The sequence below is a fragment of the Phalaenopsis equestris genome, unplaced genomic scaffold (genome assembly GCF_001263595.1).
Source record: "Phalaenopsis equestris unplaced genomic scaffold, ASM126359v1 Scaffold000600, whole genome shotgun sequence".
Lineage (NCBI taxonomy): Eukaryota > Viridiplantae > Streptophyta > Magnoliopsida > Asparagales > Orchidaceae > Phalaenopsis > Phalaenopsis equestris.
The window spans coordinates 508,057-528,213 of NW_018165040.1; the positions used below are offsets into that span (position 1 = coordinate 508,057).

The following is a 20,157-nucleotide window of genomic DNA, read 5'->3' on the forward strand; positions in this document are numbered from 1 at the left end:
CATAAATATGATATAGAAGTAAAAACAAAAACGAGCAACATCATTATTTCCATGATTTTAACTAAGAATGATGTACAAGCATGGGGCAAGGAAACTCGAATAAATCCACCATCAAATGTCACATAGTACACATCGACATGGCTTCAAAATAAATCAAATTCTCTTCTCGAAAAACTAACTCAGATAAAATATTACATTATTTGATTTCTATATTGTGAAATAGGATTTCATTATTTTAGTCGAACCATCCAGAAGGAAGAAATATTACGTGTGGATATGATAGATGCGGATAGCTGCGAATTTGGTGATATTACTGTGATATTCACCACAATACCACCATAATAACACCACAATACCATCAATCCATATATATATATGATCCGTACATAATATTACCTCAAACACGAAGGGGAGGAAACTCTCATCATCCTCTTATTACAGGTAACAAATGGCATGTAGGCTCCGGATTTATAGGATAGTAATAGAGTTAGGGCTTCAGTGTCTTAGATTGAATTGCTCATAATATACTATTCTGTAATTTGAAATAACTCCACGCTATATTCATAAATTATGCCTATCTGGAAATATTATTTTCTCAGTATGTTTAATAGTTTCCCATTCAACTTTTTCTTCACGCTGTAAAGAACATCGTTGTTCACCACAGTAAGTTACTAGTTTGCCTTAAAAATGGTCAAATTTTCTCTAGAACATTAGTATAAAGTACATGGTACACATGGAAACTCGTGAAATACGTGTTCAACTATTACGAAAGGGCAAGAAAAGAAGGCAGAATGGAAAAGAATATTGAGGGGAGAGAGAGAGAGAGAGAAGAAGAAAGAAGAAGAAAATTTATTACTGGCTTTTAAGTCTAGAACCAGTAACGAGTTGCCTTTCTTCCATCTTATAACCTGAAATCAAATGAAATAATCAGTCATATTCCGGACAATGTAAGGTTTTAAAGCAGAAATAGCCAAAAAATTGTACTTGAAATGAAATATATTGTTTCAAGCTAAAAGATGTCCTGTTTTAACCATTCAATATGCCAGTGACTACACCATTAATGCAGCTAACATGAAAAGAGAAATAAGAAAGAGAAGGAGCATTACGTGAACAAATTGGAGCGATTACGTGATAATTGGGGCCTCTTCATAGGAGAGATAATGAGATTACGCAAAGTTGCAGCAGGATTGCTGACACCCGCTCCAAATATTGGGCGTGTAGGCCTGCTAGCTCTACCATCTACAGGAACTGCTGCCATCTTTACTGGCGATCCCTCAGAAAGATCAAATGGAGCAGCACTGGAATTCTTCTGTCTCACTGAAGGCCAAATCTCCTCTCTTTGTCCTGGATTTCAAGAGCAAAACTTATCACTATTCTGCAACAGATAAATCAACTGAAAACATTTGTGCAGCTCATAGCTTTTTTTCAGAAACAGTTTGCAGCAGGCTATGAACACTAGCTCTAACAGTTAAAAAGCAAGTTGATTTAACTGAAGAATTCTTAGCTGTTGTGATTGAAGTATACCTTGTCTGGTAGGATCTCTGCCATCCATCATATTGGCCATACTGGAGAACAAGTCTGGCTGAGCTCTTGGAAAGAAATTGCTTGCAGGTTGGATTGCAGAACGCTTCATGGACTCATATTCGCTCCTCAATTGATCGTACATCTCGTCAAGTTTTCTCTTCTGCCTGTTCAATTCCGTTACAGCCTTTTACAGATAATCACGTGTATATGCTACCTATGGGGGAGCCATATATATTAACAAAATACTAACCTGGATTTCTCGGCGTACTTTTCTTGGAGTTCTTGCTTATCTTTTGTTAGACTTGCAATTTCTTGCTCCATCATCTGGCATCGTTTAGACATCTTTTGATAAGCAGTGTGCACTTGCTCCAGCTTTTCGGTGAACTTCTCCTGCATGGATTCGCATTTCTGCTTGCATTGACCAACAATTTTGTTCATTTTGTACTGCATCTCTAGCTCCTTTTGTCCAATGTAGAACATAACACTACGGTATGCACTCTTCATGACTGCAAATTTTGGTGTCAAAGAATGCCAATATGCATATTATCTAGCAAAAAGTTCGGTGGAATTGCTAGGTGTGTTCAGAATTGTTGATATTGCGTAAAAAATGTTGTGAAAATAGTTCAGCAAAGAAAATTGTTGAGATAAACATGAAATTCAAAATAGATGAATCGTTTTGATATCAATCTAATAAAAGTTGGATAAAATATCTGATCGGAATTATTATATGGTTTGCTAACCTAAAAGGGCTATATTATAATTAGCTAAAATTCAGTGGAGATCCAATGAAATATCATGGGCTTGTGTGCATGGACTGATGAAATTGAAAATTCATAAGTGTTGACAGTTGTTTGTAGACTGAAAAAAGAAAAATTTGGAAGAGAAAGAAATCAGTGAGAAAAAGAAAGGTTATAAAAGAGGAAAAAAAGGAAACAAAAAGAAGAAAGAAAAAATGAAGAGAGAGAAAAAGATTGCTCAACTTGAATAAAAATAATTGCTCTAAGAAATCACTTCTATTCATGAAAGACATGGGCTTATATAGAGCCATATAACTTTCTTTACAAAAAAACCCCTAGACTTCTTCTATATTTCTTATTTGCAAATAGAACCCAAAACTATATACAATTCTCAACACTACACCTGAAGATGGGCAAAGTTTATTTGAGGCAAGCTTATTCAATGTATAAGTTGTCACTATTGTATGAGAAAGTGTGTTAGTCTTGTGGAGCAAAACTACCTTGGGAAGACCGAGAACCCGGCGCTTAGGCGTCGGGCTTGGGCGTTGCTTCTGAAGGGGGCATTTGTACGCCCATGTTTAGGCCTTCAACAAAGAAGTAGGCGCCTTTGCGCCCCCCTTGAGCGCCCAAGCGTCCAACTATGTTGGGCACGATTATGCTTCTCGAGGGACGAACGTTTTTGGCTCGGAACAGTTGGTACGCAAAATTTCTAATTTAAGCCACTTTCAAGAGCGTTTCTTTAAGACTTCCTCGGTTGTTCTTCAACAAGTTCCCGGTGAATGAGAGAGTTGGAGAGGTGGATTTCTGAGATCTCGGCATGTGTTGTTCGCGTCGGATCGGAGTAGAAAGATTGTGAAGCGTCCTATAAGTTTCTTTGTGTGAATGTAGAGAAAAAACTTGTGTGAACTCTTTGTAAAACTATTTGATTTTCATAGTGAATTTGTAGTGGTGTGGCTCAGTGTTTTTTTCCCACTCTCGGGTTCTTCCACGTAAAATTCTCGTGTGTTTTTCTGATTGTTTTGATTTTGCTTAAGTGCTTAAATTTATTGTTCTGATTTTCTCGAATCCTATGATCATATTCCACGGTGAAACAAGAAGGAAATTTTTCCAAACTAATTTCTCCCAATAAACTAGTATCAGAGCAGGGATCGCTGTGAATGGGAACAATGGCAAAAGAAGTAAGGTTCAAGGTGGAGAAGTTCAATGGGACGAACTTTATTCTGAAAGATGCAGGTGAATGGGATCAACGACATTGAGTTTGATCATGTTAACCCTTTCCTCATTTGTTACGTTCAAAATTGTGAATGAGAAAATTGGGCACGATTCTGCTTCCTAAGAGACGGGCGTTGTTGCCCCATAGCAGTTGGTATGCAAAATTTATACTTTTAAGTCAATTTTGAGCGGTGTATATTTAAGACTTCTTCGGGTGTTCTTCAGCAAGTTCCTAGTAAAGGAGAGGAGTTAGAGAGAAGGATTTCTGGGATCTCGGCGTGTGTTGTTCATGTCGAATCGGAGAAGAAAGATTGTGAAGCGTCCTATAAGTTTCTTCGTGTGAGTGTGGAGAAAAAACTTGTGCGAGTCCTTTGTAAAACTATCTGATTTTCATAGTGAATTTATAGTGGTGTGGCTATGTGGTTTTTTCTTGTTCTCGGATTTTTCCAAGTAAAATTCTAGTGTGTTTTTCTGGTTGTTTTGATTTTGTTTATGTGCTTAAATTTATTGTCCCGATTTTCTCGAATCCTGTGATTCAATTTTGCGGTGAAACTAAGAGATTTTTTTGGAGTAGTTTCTCCCAACAGTGTGGAGTGCCAAAAGTGATAATATATAGGCATGATGATGGATTTATTATGAGGGCATGTAAAGAAATTCAAGAAAGTTGGGGTACAAAGTTTACTTTCAGTATAGCTTATCATACTCAAGCATATAAGCAATCTAAAAAAGTTATTGAAAATTTGAAGAACCTATAGAGATTGTATGCCATTGGCTTTTGCAGGAATTAGGACCATTTGTCATTGATCGAATTTATGTATAAGAATAGTTACAAGTCCAATATTAGGATAGCATCTTATGATTGCATGAAAGAAAACACAAAACAACCTTAAGTTGGGAACAAAAATATGTGAGTAACATAGCTCATTGCTGAGACCACAAACTAAAATAATAATAATAAGTTGTTTTTGAGATTTTGAAAACAAATCAAAATAGAAAAAATCAATATTATGGTCCAAAGTATTGAGAAATGATGTTTGAAGTAGGAGGCCAATGGCCATGTTAAGTACAACCATTGAAGGAAGATTTGGTTGAGAAGGTAAGCTAAGTCCAAGGTAAATTAAGTGTTTCAATGTCATTTATAAAGCAGAATGAGTAGCTTAAGGGTTGAAGTGGTGTGGCCTATGAGTGAAGGAAGTAAATTTGGGAGAGAAGGTAAGCTATGCACAAGTAGAATAAGTACTTCAATATCATTTATAAAGCAGAATGAGTAGCTTAAGGGTTGAAACGATGTGACATATGAGAAAAGTTATACAATGTTTCCACATATCATCACTAAGCAAGTGGCTAACATATATAATTAGATGAATAAAAAAGGTTTAGATTGATATATGTCTTACGGGGAAGAACTTAAAAGTTTATTGGCATACGATGTCAAAGAACTCTAAAATAAAATGATTCACTATGTGAAGGTTTCGTGGAAGGATAAAATTAATCCAGAGGCCACATATCATTCTAATACGGGAAACTTATGTAACTAATTGAATAACAAAGGTAGTTGTTGATATAAATCATAATCCATCTTAATAATGGAAAAGGAATTTATATTTCTTGATCTTTAATTTTACAATGAAGACTGATATTTATACAAGAGGTATAAGACTAGAATAGGAAAGAAAAGTTGTCACATTCTAAAAATAAGAGCTAAAAAATTTGTTTATTTACATCCTAAAATTTTGCCTATAGAATCAAGGCTATTAATGACATTGATTCCTATAATCACGTTAACACCCCCCTCAAACTCATGATAAAATAATGGATGTCAACTTGAGTTTGTTCAATAGATCTTGAAAACGCGTGGAAGGACGAGTTTTGGTGAAGATATCAGCTGCTTGGTTAGCAGAGGAGACGGGAATTAAAAGTATAGTGACCTGAGTAACATGGTGACTAACAAAGTAACAATCAATTTCAATGTGTTTGGTATGCTCATGAAAAACGTCATTATGAGAGATATGTATAACACTTTTATTATCACAATGAAGCATAGTAGCAAAAGCTTGTTTGACACCCATATCAGATAACAACCAGCGTAACCAAAATATTTCAGATGTGGCATCAACTAGAGCACGATACGCAGATTTTGTGTTGGAACGAGCAACGACTGTTTGATTTTTGCTACGCCAAGAGATAAGAGAATCTCTTAAGAGTAAACAATAACCAGCGGTAGAACGACAGTTTGTAGGATCACTATCCCAATCAGCATCAGAGTAGTCAGATAACACCAAAGAAGAGCGAGCAGAAAAATGTAGACTATGAAAAAGAGTGTCTTTAATATATCGAAGTATCCGAAGAACTGCAGAAAAATGTGATGATCGAGGGGCAGACAAGAACTATGAGACTAAGTGAACTGCATGTGAGATATCAGGTCGAATAACAGTGAGATAAACAAAACTACCAACAAGTTGTCGATATAAAGTAGGATCATCAAGAGGAGTGTCATCGAAAGGAGTAAGTTTGTAATTGAGTTCCGAGGGAGTTGATATAGTTTTACTATCAGTAATGCCCGCACGAGAAAATAGATCAGATGTATACTTAGCTTGAGAAAAATAATAACCTTCAGAAGTATGAGAAACTTTAAGACCTAAAAAATAACTGAGATTGTCAAGCTCCTTCATTTCAAAACATTGACTGAGAAAAGGTTATTATTCGGAGATACCGAATATATCATTACCTGTTGTTATCAAATCATCAGCATAAAGTATCAGAAGTACAATAACATAGTCAGTTCGACGAACGCACGATATTGAATCATGTGGACTAGAGATAAAGTAAAGTTGAGCAAGAGTAGAACTAAATTTGGCAAACTAGGCTCGGGGAGCTTGTTTTAATCCATACAAAGCTCGTCAGAGCTTGTAGACTTTATGAGAAGAATGATAACCAGGGGTGATGCATATACACCACTTCTAACAAATTAACACGGAGGAAAACATTTTTGACATCCATCTAGAGAAGTTTCCATTTATGAACTGCAACAATAGCTAATAGACTACGAACTGATGTTTATCAAGAAGCTGAAGCAAAAGTTTCTTCACAATGTATCCCATATTCTTGAGTATAACCTTTGGCTACTAAGTGAGTTTTATAGTGCTCAACAGACCCATCAGAACGAGTCTTGATTTATGAATCTATATACACCAATAGGGGTCTTATGAGGAGGAAGATCGACTAAGTCCCAAGTATCAGTTTTCTCCAAATCCTGAAGTTCTTCAGACATAGCTTGCTGCCAAAGCGGGTCAATACTTGCCTCACAATAAGAGCGATGCTCATGAAGGGTTGCAATAGCAGAATAACAATGGAAATCAGTAAGTTAATGCGGAGTTTCTCTTACCCGGGTAGAATGACGAAGAGTGGTGTCAAAGGTAGGTGGAGGTGTAGGTGCAGAACCAGCCGCTAGAGCAGAATCAATAGAAGCAGATGTGAAAGGCCTAAATTGAGTATATCAGACTTACCTTTGTCAAGACTTTGAAATAACTCAATTGAGATTCAATATTGGCAGAGTTGTGAAATTTAAAAAAGGATGAGAACATGGTATTTTCCCAGAGACAGGACATGAGAAGTTTATTTGTAACAAGATCCCAACAATGATACCCTTTGTGTTCAATTTTATACCCAAGAAAACAACATAAACGAGCACGTGATTCTAATTTCATACGTTCATGGGATTGTAATATAACAAAACAAACACAGCCAAAAGGTTTAAGTAGGGACTAATCATGAGGCTTGCCAAACAATTTTTCAATAGGGGATAAATTTTGGAGAACTAAAGTAGAGACTCGATTAATGTTGTAGACTACACTAAGAGCTACTTCACCCCAAAATTTATCTGGATAAGAGGCATAAAGAAGAAGAGCACGAACAAAATCAAGTATATGACGATGTTTTCGTTCAGCTCGTCCACTTTGTTGGGAAGTGTGAGGGCAAGAACGTTGAACCAAAGTACCTTGTTGACTGAGAAATTAGAATAAGAAAGAATCCCGATATCCCATAGCATTGTCTATTCGAAGAATTTTAATAGTAGAAGAGAATTGATTTTTAATCATATTAGCGAATGAAGTGTAAATTTTTGGTAATTCAGATCGATTTTTCAAAAAATGGATTCATGTAAAACGAGAATAATCATCAATAAATAACGCAAAATAACGAAAACTTTTTTATTGAAGAAATAGGGGAAGGACCCCAAAGGTCTGAATGAATTAAGCCAAAACGACCGTCTGAAATGGAATTACTAAAATTAAACGACAACGCTGGTTGTTTTGCAAGCTGACAATGTAAACAATTAAATAACTCAAACTTTGGATCCTAACAAGCCACGAGAAATTAAAGGCTAAATTTTAATAGTTGAGGCATGACCAAGACGAAAATGTCATTAGTGAATAGAAAAGTTGATAGTTGTAGTGGCAGATAGAAATTTCTGAGGAAGATGAAGAGAGACAAGCTAAAATAATCAACCCACTTTTTGACTCATCCCAAGAATCTGTCCCGTTTGTGGATCTTGTACTTAACAACACGACAGGAAAAGTTAACATTCAGCCATTGTTCATATAACTGACCAACAAAGATAAAATTGAGGGCTAAGTTGGGGATGTAGTAGGTTTCGGGAAGACAAAAATTGGAGGTAGATGCATGATCAATATGAGTGATATTCATTTTGCAACTATTAGTAGTGTGGATCAGTGACAACAAAAAAATCGGTGATGTGGTAGACAACAGTTTAACATTATTAGTCATATGGTTACAACAAGCTGGGTCAAAAAACCAATGAGAGTTACCCTGAGTGATAGACATGGTCGTAGATGAATTGGAAGAGATAACCTATTTGAATAGTGCTTCCAGATCACTCATAGTGATAGCAGTAGAGTTGTCAGTGACAACAGCGGAGACGGAAGTAAAGGCAGACTTCGAGACGATTATGGGTTTAAAGATCCTATTTTTGGTCGTGGAGGACAAGTCGGGCAATTCTCAAGAATACGACCAAGAGCATGAAAATATCTGCATTCGATAGTCGAACAATTAGCAAACATGATCAGTTTGATTGCAATTCTTACATGTGTTGTTGTCAGATTTCTGATATGAGTAGTTGCAACTGCAATTTTAGAATTCGAGGTTTTGTTAAGATTGAGGCGAGTTTCTTCGAAAAAGATTTCTTGTATAGTCATATCCAATGTAGGAAGAGAATGTCGGTGCAGTAGAGAGGCTTGAACGGCTTCATATTCAGGTCGGAGAGCCATGAGAACATGCATAAGATGAAGATGATTTTCACTTATTTTAGCCTGGAATAGTCGATTTCAAATCGGTTGAACTTGAGCAAGAAAATCATTCACAGATTCACCAGATTCTTGTTTCAGATTATGAAGTGTAGTCCATAATTGAAAGTAATGAGCAAGTCTAGTGGTCTGATATCTACTGGCTAAAAACTCCCATTTTTTTTTTTTTTGCAGTGTGATAATCAATAAATTAGATGTGAATGAATGGAATAGAGGTGTTACAAAGCAAAGTAATACTCTGATTGTTTTTGCTATTTCAATCTTCAAGGCGGTCAGCAAATTTGGCATTAGTTTCATCTTGGAGTTTGGTTGGCTCATTGATATCTCCAGTAACAATACGTCAAAACTTGTGACCAATCAAGAAACTTTTCATTCCTTGAACCCACAAATTATAGTTTGAATCAGTCAAGACCGTTGCTAAAGAAATTGCAATATCATATTTCTCCATTTGGAAGTGGAGGACACAGAGAGCTAAGAGATTTTGCAGAAGAAAACTGTCGAAGAAAACTGAGTCGGAAGCGCATGAAAAGCTTGAAGAAGTGATGTCGGATGCTTCTGTTGAAGCTTCGGCGCCGGATTCCTCGGATCAGAAGAGAAAACTAGAGAATCTAGAGCCTTTCGAGAACGACGAGGCCCCTGCCAAAAGCAACGAATCGACGTCTCGGATTTGATTTAAAATAATCCTGTCCCTGTAGAAGAGAATACCACAGTGGTGTTGGAGGCAGCGAAGCAGAAGATTGAAGGCAGATAAAAGCACCAAAAATCACGAGCCAAGAACAATAAAATTATGCAAAAAATATCAGAAGAATAGCTCTGATACCATAATAATGGAAAATGAATTTATATTTCTTGATCTTTAATTGCACAATGAAGACTGATATTTATACAAGAGGTTTAAGACTATAATAGAAAAGAAAAGCTGTCACATTCTAAAAATAAGAGCTAAAAATTTGTCTATTGTCTATTTACATCCTAAAAATTCCGCCTATAGAATTTAGGCTATTAATGTCATATCAAGGCTATTTACATCCTAAAATTTCGCCTAGAGAATGAAGGCTATTAATGTCATTCATTCCTATAATCACGTTAACACACCTTATAAATAAAATTTTAAAAGGGTTTGTGGTACACGATATGAAATAACTTGTGAATAAAAGTAGATGTATTCATTATATGAATTGTGAAAGTTTCCTGAAACTAAAAAATCAAAAGAAAAGGCACATGGGAGAGGGAGGCCAATTGTATTCACAATATTTTTTGATATGGCAGGTCAAGAAATAGAAATTTGACGGAAACATTTTCTATCGAGCGGGGATACTATAATGCCCATTAGTGCAATAACAAAATTGTGTCCAAGATGAAACATATGTATGGATTTATACCCAAGATGAAAATACCTATGGATTTATACCCAAGATTAGATGACATCTATACGATTTTTATGATGATTAGCTTATATTGATTAAACATATGTATGGATATATAACCAAGATGAAAATATAGTGCTTAATTTGTGTGCTTTTCCCACAAGAAAAATGGTCTCGAGATTATCACATATATGATCAACGTACAAATGACTCGTAAATAAATGTATATGAACCCCTCAATAATATGTGATGAAGGTTAGCATGTAAGTTTAGTTTAATAGTAGTTTGATGTCCAATTCATTAGTCATCTTCACCATATTTGTACACCTCTTGAACAATGGTAAACATATTTTCCCAAAATCTGATGAGCAATGCATTCAATGGAAGAGAGAGAAGTGTTGAACCTCTTCCTTCCTTGCCTTTTGGTCGGTGGACTTGGCTTCCTTAGAAAGCCTTATGACTGGTTTACCCCCTTCTCATATGATTTTTGGAGGGTAAAAGAGAAGGAAGGGACTAGAGGATAGAGCTTGGTGAAGCCTTAGATTTATATTCAGTCTTCTCTTTTTTTCTAATCCTAGCAAGAATGTTGCCTTCTTCATAATGTAGAACGCAATGATATTTCTCACTTACGTGAATTCATGTTTGAATGATAAATCGAAATGCCTTTTTGACGAATTTATGATGGATTTCATTGATGAAATCGCTCGTTATCATTTTTTTTTTTTTTTATATCTAATGATTTCAATTGCAGTAAAGTTAGTTTGATGCTTTTTTTAAAATCATGTGCTTGGGTTATACATATATTGAATCTTTTTTTAAAAAATATGCACTAAATTTAAAATTTTAAGTGCCAAAGGTTAACTTGTATTTTAAGATTAACATTTAACATGAGGTGACACAATAAAGAAATCACGAGATCAATAAAAAATAGGCTTACAAAAACGCAAGATAGATCAATTTTAGGTAATGACTGATCCCGACTGTCTATATGCAACAGTATAACAATAACTTTAATTATAATTTTCACTTATATTTCCTTATTTTACAACAGTGTCAAAAACTTGATCCTAAAAAAAATAAGAATTTAACTTTTAATTTATATATATATTGGGATACTACGCAAGTATACGTATCGTTATTAAGTAATATAGAATTTTTTATTAAGATCTGAATATCGAACTCATAGGGAGAATACACAATATGCACTTTTGAACAGCAACTTTCTATTCCAAAAATATAATTACTTAAACTACAACTATTTTCGCAGTATTAAAATTCAAATCTTTTTGATATTTTTGATATTTTGACAGAACAGTAACAATTTAAAAAGATAACTTGAGTTGATGTAAAAGAAAAGTACTAAATTTGAAAAATATCTTTCTCCTTATGATAAATCAGTAATAAGTATAGGAATTCTGTTGTGGACTTATTACAATTTGTATAGTAATAAGTATACAAATTGTGTTGTGTCAAACAGAAGCAATTATATTTTTTACCCTTACTAGAGATGCTATAAAGAATATTGGCTAATTTAAAGTTTGAATAGTTCTAAAGACCGGTTAGGCAGGGAAGATAACAGCTCTCACTGTAGAGTTCTCTCGATTCCCTCCATCTGGGAGCTAACATCTCGTATCAAAAACCTAAAACAATAAACCAAGTTGGGGGCAGGGCTCTAACATGTTACTTTAAAGTCATCTAACTCTACACCTTTCAATGATTATTTCTCTATTTATTTGCACTAAATCATAAGAATTATATTCTCATTCATACAACATACAACCTCATGTGATTTTCATGTGATTCCTTCCAGTTGTTGACTAAGACAATACCAGCCCGGTTCTTACATGTTCTCACAATAAATTTTAACATCTGGATTGACCAAATCCAAAAGTAAACGAAGTTCATGTATTTAAATCATCACAACTTCTTCCAACATTAAAGATCAATACTCTCCACAACTTCCATCCAAACTTTAATTACTTATCATTTTAAGAAGAAAGATAAAGAAAACTACTCAGAATTCATGGAGAAAACAAAACCACACACTAGTTTAAAAGTATAAATCATTTTCAAACAAACAAGAAGTCTCGATTAAAACCAAAAGTAATTTAAAACAAAAGATAAAAACTTATCTCAAATCATCTACCAAACTCTTGAAGTTATTTTGAATCTCCTCTTTTACAACACTCTCAATTCTCAAAATAAAACTAAAAACAAAAGGAAAAAGTAAATTTTGTGGTGTCTGAATCTGTCCACAAGATTCTCCATGATCTTCTTTTCAGGACTTCAACACTCTCTCCCTCTTCAAGCACCCACTTCAAATGTAAAAAATTCCTTCTTTTATAAATCTCTAAGAGGTGTTTTGATAACTCTTCAAAATGTGTCCAAATTTGATATATCCTTCAAAGAATGTCTCCTTTCACAAATCTTTTAATTATATTTTTGTTCCTAGTGGTCATAATCACCCTCTTTAGCCAATAGGTGTCTTAAATAACTCTTCAAAATTTGGCCAAATGAAGAAAACCGTCAAATAACTACCTCTGGCGCTTAAGCGCGGGGCCTCTGGCCCTTAGGTGCGGCCTTCTCTATTTACCCGGCGCTTAAGTATTTGATCTGGCGCTTAGACACCAAAACACTTTAGCAGAATTTTCATCTCTTTGCTCCAAATTTGATTATTTTTCACTTCTTTTAGCATTTTCACATTTTTACTTGCACCTGAAAGAAAAACACACAAATACTTTCCATTAAAGCGCAATATCTCAAAAATAGATATAAAAATGTGTCTAAAAACACTATATATTTTAGGTGTATCAATGACCTTGTAGTTCCATTGTAGAAGATTTTGATTTTGAAGAGGATGAGATTGAGGAAATAGAAAATCTAAACATGGGAAAGAGAGTACAAGAAAGATGAAATAGGTTGTAATGAAAATTAAATCAACCTTACATATAATAATATTAAAAGTTATACTAGAAAATAATTTATCCTTGTGAGAAATTATGAGGAATAAATTATTTCCTTGGATTAAGGTGTTATTTTCATTCATATTTTATATTTATTTCCTTAAATTAAGAGTTATTTCCTTTCTAATTTTATGTTTTCCTATTTTATGTTATTTCTTTTATCTCCAAATAGTTAACATGATTTAATTATTAAAGATATTAGGTAATATATATTTTCTTTTCATGTTATTTATTTTTACTATTTTTCCTATTTTAGGATTCTTATAAGGGTTATTTACACCCACATTCATATTAATGAAATTATTCTGAATTTCATTTTATTACTCTTTATTCTGAATTTTTAACATGATATCCAAGTCAAATTTCGTACCCTAGCCATTGGTTGTCATTTGAGAGTCATTGGACTCTGTTTCAGCCCTCATCCTTGCGGGAAGAGAGGGACTATTTCTCTCCGTCAAGGATCTGCAAGTCCTCCCTCGCTGCGATCACAAGCTGCGGCCTTGCAGGAAAGTAGAGTTGTGACAGCCCTCTATGATCCCAACCCATATCTTTTGTTTGTGATCCCAACCCACAACTGCCTTTGCAGGAGCCAACAATTTGACAGTGTTTTTCTCTCTCTGGTGGAAATCTTTGCGGCCTATCCATCTCTCGGTGAACTGCACCCATCCTGTGCGATCCCAAGTTGTGATTGCCCTTTGCAATCCCAAGCCGCGAGAGCCAACTATTCCAAAACAATTTTCTGGTCTACCTCTGTGGATCTCTCGTCGACCTGCGCATTACCTCTGTGATCACCAACTACGACTGCCCCCCGCAATCGCAAGCTGTGACATGCGCCTACCATCAGCTTCCAGAGAGGAAAAATCAGATTCAAGTTTTCTCTTTCTAATGGAAATCTCGAATCTGGTTTTAAAAGGTAATATCCTAAGGCATCTTAATGTTGCGGACAAATCTATTCCTTGTTGTCGGGTCTCCCTCCTCCATACTTTTTTCAGCTGTCAAAACTTTATAAACCCAGAGGTGTGTTGGGCGACTCTCTTCCCGCCAGAGAAATCCGGGAAATGGGGAGCTATTTTCCTGATTGTTTTCCCTCCATATTTTCAGCCACCGAAAATATGAAAGGAGGACCCTTTTTTCCTTCCCGTTATTTTTTATTGCACCTATTCCCTGCAACAGTCAGGCTTTCCTTATTTCAACTTTCCCTTGAGGTGCAACTGTCTCGCTGCCTTCCTTCAGGTCATTCCCGTTGTATATTGGTAACTGTGCCCTGTAGCAGTCTGGCTTCCTCGTTTCCAAGCAGTTCGACTTCCCTGATACCCTAAGTTACTTGATTGGCGCCATCGCCCTGGTTTCCATTACAATAGTAAGGGCATTTGGTGGATATATGACCAGGCAGGAGTTTCCAGTGATGGCCTTAAACTAACTTTTTATATAGATCATGCAATGGTTTATTTAGTGCAAGTGTTTCATGGTTGTTTATGTGGTGAAAGCCCATTCAAGTCATTATCGTCTTGTCCAAGATATTTTTTTGCATGTGCCTCATTTCTTGTTGCCCTTGGTTTCATTCATTATAGTGGAAGGATTTTTCTTGATGTTGCAACACTTTCCCGTAGAATCGAAAAGAAGGCTCAAGAAATTGAATGAAGTTGGCTACGTGACAACCATATGCTTTAGCTGTTTGTTTATTAGATTCATCATGATGTGCTTCAATGCATTTGACAAAGTTATGGACATTAATGCATTAACCTCCTCCATAGCTTTTCCTGCAGCAGACCTTTTCTCCAGAGCCTTTCCTGCAGCAGGATTTACTCCATAGTTTTTCCTGCAATAGACCCTCCTCCGTAACTTTCCTTGCATCAAGCCCTCATCTGGAGCTTTTTCTCTATCAGGCCCTCCTCCAGAGCCTTTTTTTGCATCAGGCCATCCTCTGAAATTTTTCCTGTATCTGGCCCTCTTCAAAATTATCACTGCAACAGGCCCTCCACCTAAATTCTTCCTCCAACACTTCCTCCTCTGGAGCCTTTTCTTGCAACGAGGCCTACCTCTTTAGTTGTTTTTTTCTGCAGGTCGTACCTTGTAGTTTTTCCTATTGGTTGTCTACGTCCCTGCAAACTCTCATGCAGTACTACCTATAGAAGTCTTTCGTCTACCAACAAACACTGTAGAAACTGCAGTCAAAAGACAATCACAGTTGTCTACTTCCCTACAAATTTTCCTTCAACATTACCTGTAAGAGTTTTCCGTCTACCTACAAACATTGCAGAAACTGCAATCGTTGTTGTCTACTTCCCTGTGAAATCCCCTGCAACATTACCTATTGGAGTCTTCCGCCAGCCTACAAACACTGCAGAAACTGCAGTCAAAGACAAACGCAATGTGAGATAAAGACTTCAAGCTCTACCCCTCAGGATCTTCCTCGCCCTTTGTTTGGAGTTTTCAAATCCAAGTTGAACCTGGTTTTCAATCATGTTTCAACTTGAGGGGAAGTGTTAGGGGTTATACTAGGAAATAATTTATTCCTGTGAAAAATTATGAGGAATAAATTATTTCCTTAGATTAAGTATGGTTTGATTATTGAAGATATTTGGTGACATATCTTTCCTTTTCATGTTATTTATTTTTATTATTTTTCCTATTCTAGGATTCTTGTAAGTGTTCATATCAATGAAATTATTTTGAATTATGTTTTATTCCACTTTATTTTAAATTTTAACAAATAGTAACCAATTTAAATTTGTTATTTACTTGTTAGATTTGAAACATAACTTATAGGCCCTGTGGAGACTTTATTTTAGACTTTTTTTTTTGGCAATAATGTATTATTTTGGTACCATGAATGACTCAAAACTTAAAAGTATTATCCTTTCAACAATATTTTATTATTTCATGGTGATGATTATAATATTATCTCTCCAAACGTATTCACCATTATTAAAATATTAAAAAATTTAGCATCTCATTTTGCTCAAGAGAGAACAAAGGTTCGTGCTTAGCACCTTGAGCAAAGTTAGCCGATCAAGTTTCCTAGAAGGCGGCACCTAACACCTTTAATAACTGAGGCCATGTGACTTAAATTGTGCTTATCAAGTATCTAAGTGGGATCAACCGATCGATGACCCGCAGCTATAATCCCCTAACCAGTAGAAGTCAATTAAGCACAACTTAGTCAACTCTAGGTCAAGATCAACCTTATTAAACCACAAGTCTTAACTTAAACATGACCTGGACCATCATGTTGCATTGTGGTTAGTATACATGGTGCTCAACCGTTGAGCAAATCCTTATTTTCCTAGGTTAAGCTTTGTGTGTATTAGGAAACTCTTTCTTAAAAGTTCATAGATTATCGTCACATTTCTCTTTAATTATAGTTTTCTTGTTATCTTACAGAATTTTATGTAAAGAAAAGGAATTTTTACAGCTATGTCTGCTAAAATGTAGCAAATATAATGAAATGTTAATAAAATGCTAATGAACTTAATGGCATTGGAAAAATAACTCTAATAATATAAAAAAAAAATAAATGACAAAATAAGTCAAATATCCATTACAAATAAATAAATTATATTTTATACCCACATCAATTTCCTCAGCTGCAAAACAACCTACTACAAAGAATGGTAAATATGATATATTTAAAAACATATTAAGATCCATCAACTACGAATCATCCAAGTAATGGATGTACTTCCACATATAAAGTACAATGCAATCATGAAAGAACAATAATGAGCTCAGATTGACTATGTTAAATCTCTTTAGCAGAAGTAGATGGATGCCTTGAAGAAGAAAGTAGATTGCCTTGTCAAAAAATTCTGGAGATTCATAAATGAATGTGAAATTTAGATGGATTTTGTTATTCTCTTTTACCAATTTTCCACCCCCCCTCCTCCTCCTCTCTTTTTTTGGGGGTGTGTTTGATAAGATTGGCTCAAAAAAGATTAAGATATATCTAAATTTGTAAAGGTTTGTTACTGATATGTTAACAAGTTTTAATGAGGAAGTTTAGGAATTAATACAGAGGTTGATTAGGACTTCGAATTCAAATTTGAATTTCGATAAAGCTAACTTTGTGTAGATTATATGTAGAATAGATTGGTTTAATGAAGTATTGTTGGAAAGAGAAGATACTGGAGAAACATTATGTAGCTTGATATCAAAGTGTTCTTGATTACCAAATGATTCAAACCCATAGCCCTACTACCAATTTGATGCAAGAAGCCTGAAAATAAACTAAAAGGTAATGAAAAGTGTTAAATGATTAATAAAAGTAATAATATAATCAAATCTCACACTTGAACAAAGAAATAATCTCTCTCAGAAGGGTTTCAATTTCACATTTGATCGACGATTAAATCAAGGAATAGACGATGAAGAAGAAAAGCATTGCATCCAAAAGAACAATTTTACTGAATATATAAACTATCTAGCATGACTCCAAACTATCATATTATAGATATAAAAAATAAGGAAACTTGAATGAAAGGCTAACAATTTACTAATTAAGTAATAACAAACAATTAAAAAACAACTAATAAATTGTTATTAAATTGCTAACAAACTCAATGATATTGAGTGAAACTAATCTATAAAAATAATTAAACATAAAAGGCTAACAAACCAAATTTTCATGAAAAAACTAAAATTCATTAGTTGTGTCCAAATCATAGTCACTTCCATAAAAACTTATAATTTGTCAAAATCATTATCACTTAAACATAAACAAGTGAGTACTTTTCTGACACGGAATGTTTGAATTTTGACATGATAGAACTCACCAACACCATCACAATGAATTTGTAGTGGTATTTGACACCTCTCTTGGCAAGTGATTAGTCAGACAGTCTATATGAGGAAAGACAATGCATGGAGCTCACAGCGTACCAAACAATACCTTAGCTTAGGCATTTGAGCTATGGATCAGGTGTTTTTTTAGAAACTAAGCTAAGACATAAAGGTATTTCTTGCTTTAACTTTCCAAACATAATATGGCAAAATTTACATGCAAAAAAAAAATTATCAGTTAAGTATAGGATACGTATCTGTGGAGATACTCCAGCCATTGACATCTAAAATAGAATTTATAATCAGAAGGGGATAAAGTTCCAAAACTTCTAAGCTTTGCTTATACAGTTTCTTCTTACATTTGTCCATTCATCACTTGGATTGATATCCACCGGTCGCAAGTGACTGCCAGACAAAAAAACAATAAATCTGTTAGATATCATTTTATCAGGGATTGGGATAAGTATCACAAACAATAGAAAAGTAATTCCTAATTTAAAAGACTATATATGTAAAAGAGGAAAAAGAATGGCCATCTAATGTAATGCATCAATAATTAATAGAAAATGAAAATTTTGAAGTAACTAAATAATTCAGATAGATGCAGAACTATTTCCTATTTATATGCTTCAATATGTTGAACGAGCAATATAATCAAAGGTTTCATTACAGAGCAATTGGTATAATTATTCTGAGCTACGCTAGACTATAAATTATTCAACAAGTTGAACAACATTTGATAAGTTCCATGAACTCTACTTCCAGAGTGTAAGAAAATTAAAAATTAAATACCTCCTGGAGAGAACCTGATCACAAATTGGGCATGCACCATCATTGTTAAGTATCTTTCCAGCATCTTCTGTGCCTTACTCCACTAATTAAGGATATTGAGAATGTACATAATTTTATGGGCCTTTATTCAAATGTAAACCTTTTTGAAATCGCTAATCACAAGATTTATTTGGATACACAAAAGGTGGCCACAGGTTGTTGAAACCGCCTGACCTTCCAACTCCCGCCAGCATGCATTGCACCTCATTTTACACTCCGTGTTGCTTCCATTGGGATGATGTTGATGATATGACCTAGAAATATATATTAAAGAAGATTAAGCCATAAATTTCTATCGCCTATACAAAATTCATACCACACTTAAAATAATAACAATAATAACAAAGAAAAAATAATTCAAATGGCTATGCTGGACAAAAAACCAGTATCTTGGTTATTTAACAAGGACAATAAACAACTGCAAGATTTTCATGAGACGAAGGGAGAAGAAGGGATTTATTTTAATAGCTAATTAAGACAAATCCCACATCTTGATTGCATGTAGACGGACCCTATTGCAAGGGCTAATTACCATCATAAAAGAAGTTTAAAACAGTGCAAATATTTATAACCGATCCCTAACATGATGGAACTTTAAACTAAGGAATGCCTGCTTAAATATTAACAAAATTTTGAAGTAATGGGGGGTATTGAAAAAAAGATAACCAAATAGATGTGCAAATGCAAGCATTGTCATATGGATTTTAATTCAACAGAATACAAGTTCTATATGCATAAGATTCAGGTAAATTCCAGAGAGATTTCAATTACAAAGCATTTGCAGCAACATAGATAACCAGTAGACGAGACGGAGAAAACACAAACAGTTACAAGTTCGAACTTACTCTTCATAAACAGCGATTGACAATAAGGAAATCGTTCTCAGTGCTCGGATCTTAAGAAACTGAGCTGAAATTGGGTTTTCATACTTTGCACCTGGGAATAACCTATTAGCTTGCTGGAATGCAACTCGTAGAGAATCGGATAAACGGAAAGCTCGACGCCGACCGTACCCCCGGGACTCCCTCGAGAGACAAAGCAGAACCCGATCACTAGATCAATAAACTGAGATCGCGATTAGGAACGGTATCGATCAAATGGAAAATCGGAGGAAACCCTAGCGATGCTTTTCGCCTCTTCCAGTGTAGCCAGACGGGGCAAATTTGAAGCCTACAGGAGACAAATAAATTGAAGACGATAAATGGCGGCAATACCTTTTATACCAAACTAACCCAATAGCCCCTAACTATTCTTATTAACGGGTCGGGTTCGGATTTAAACCGAAACTAACCCATTTCAATTCTAGTTGTTTTATAATCTGCATATTATCTTAGGGTACACATAAATTATAAAAGTAAGAATCTCGAGGCGATCCAACGATCTAGGAGGTAAAAAGAATATCAGAGTGTGTTAGCATAAAAAT

The 20,157-nt window shown here is 34.9% G+C and overlaps 1 protein-coding gene across 2 annotated transcripts; it reads right to left on the bottom strand.

Annotated features, from left to right (window-relative positions):
* Positions 1-825: 825 nt before the first annotated feature.
* LOC110029727 (E3 ubiquitin-protein ligase CCNB1IP1 homolog) lies at positions 826-19,902 on the bottom strand. 2 transcript variants are annotated; one of them, XM_020732148.1, is made up of 10 exons: positions 19,748-19,902; positions 19,580-19,670; positions 18,873-18,988; positions 18,696-18,768; positions 18,263-18,308; positions 18,157-18,187; positions 1,775-2,030; positions 1,525-1,688; positions 1,107-1,344; positions 826-908 (listed from the first exon to the last, which is right to left on the bottom strand). In XM_020732148.1, exons 3-10 carry the CDS (start codon positions 18,940-18,942, stop codon positions 902-904), a joined length of 885 nt encoding a protein of 294 aa, XP_020587807.1. In that variant the 5' UTR covers positions 18,943-18,988; positions 19,580-19,670; positions 19,748-19,902; the 3' UTR covers positions 826-901. The 2 variants fall into 2 exon arrangements, with proteins under 2 accessions (XP_020587807.1, XP_020587808.1); XM_020732149.1 differs by lacking the exon at positions 826-908 and having other exon boundaries at positions 1,103-1,344; positions 19,580-19,902.
* Between the last annotated feature and the right edge of the window lie 255 nt (positions 19,903-20,157).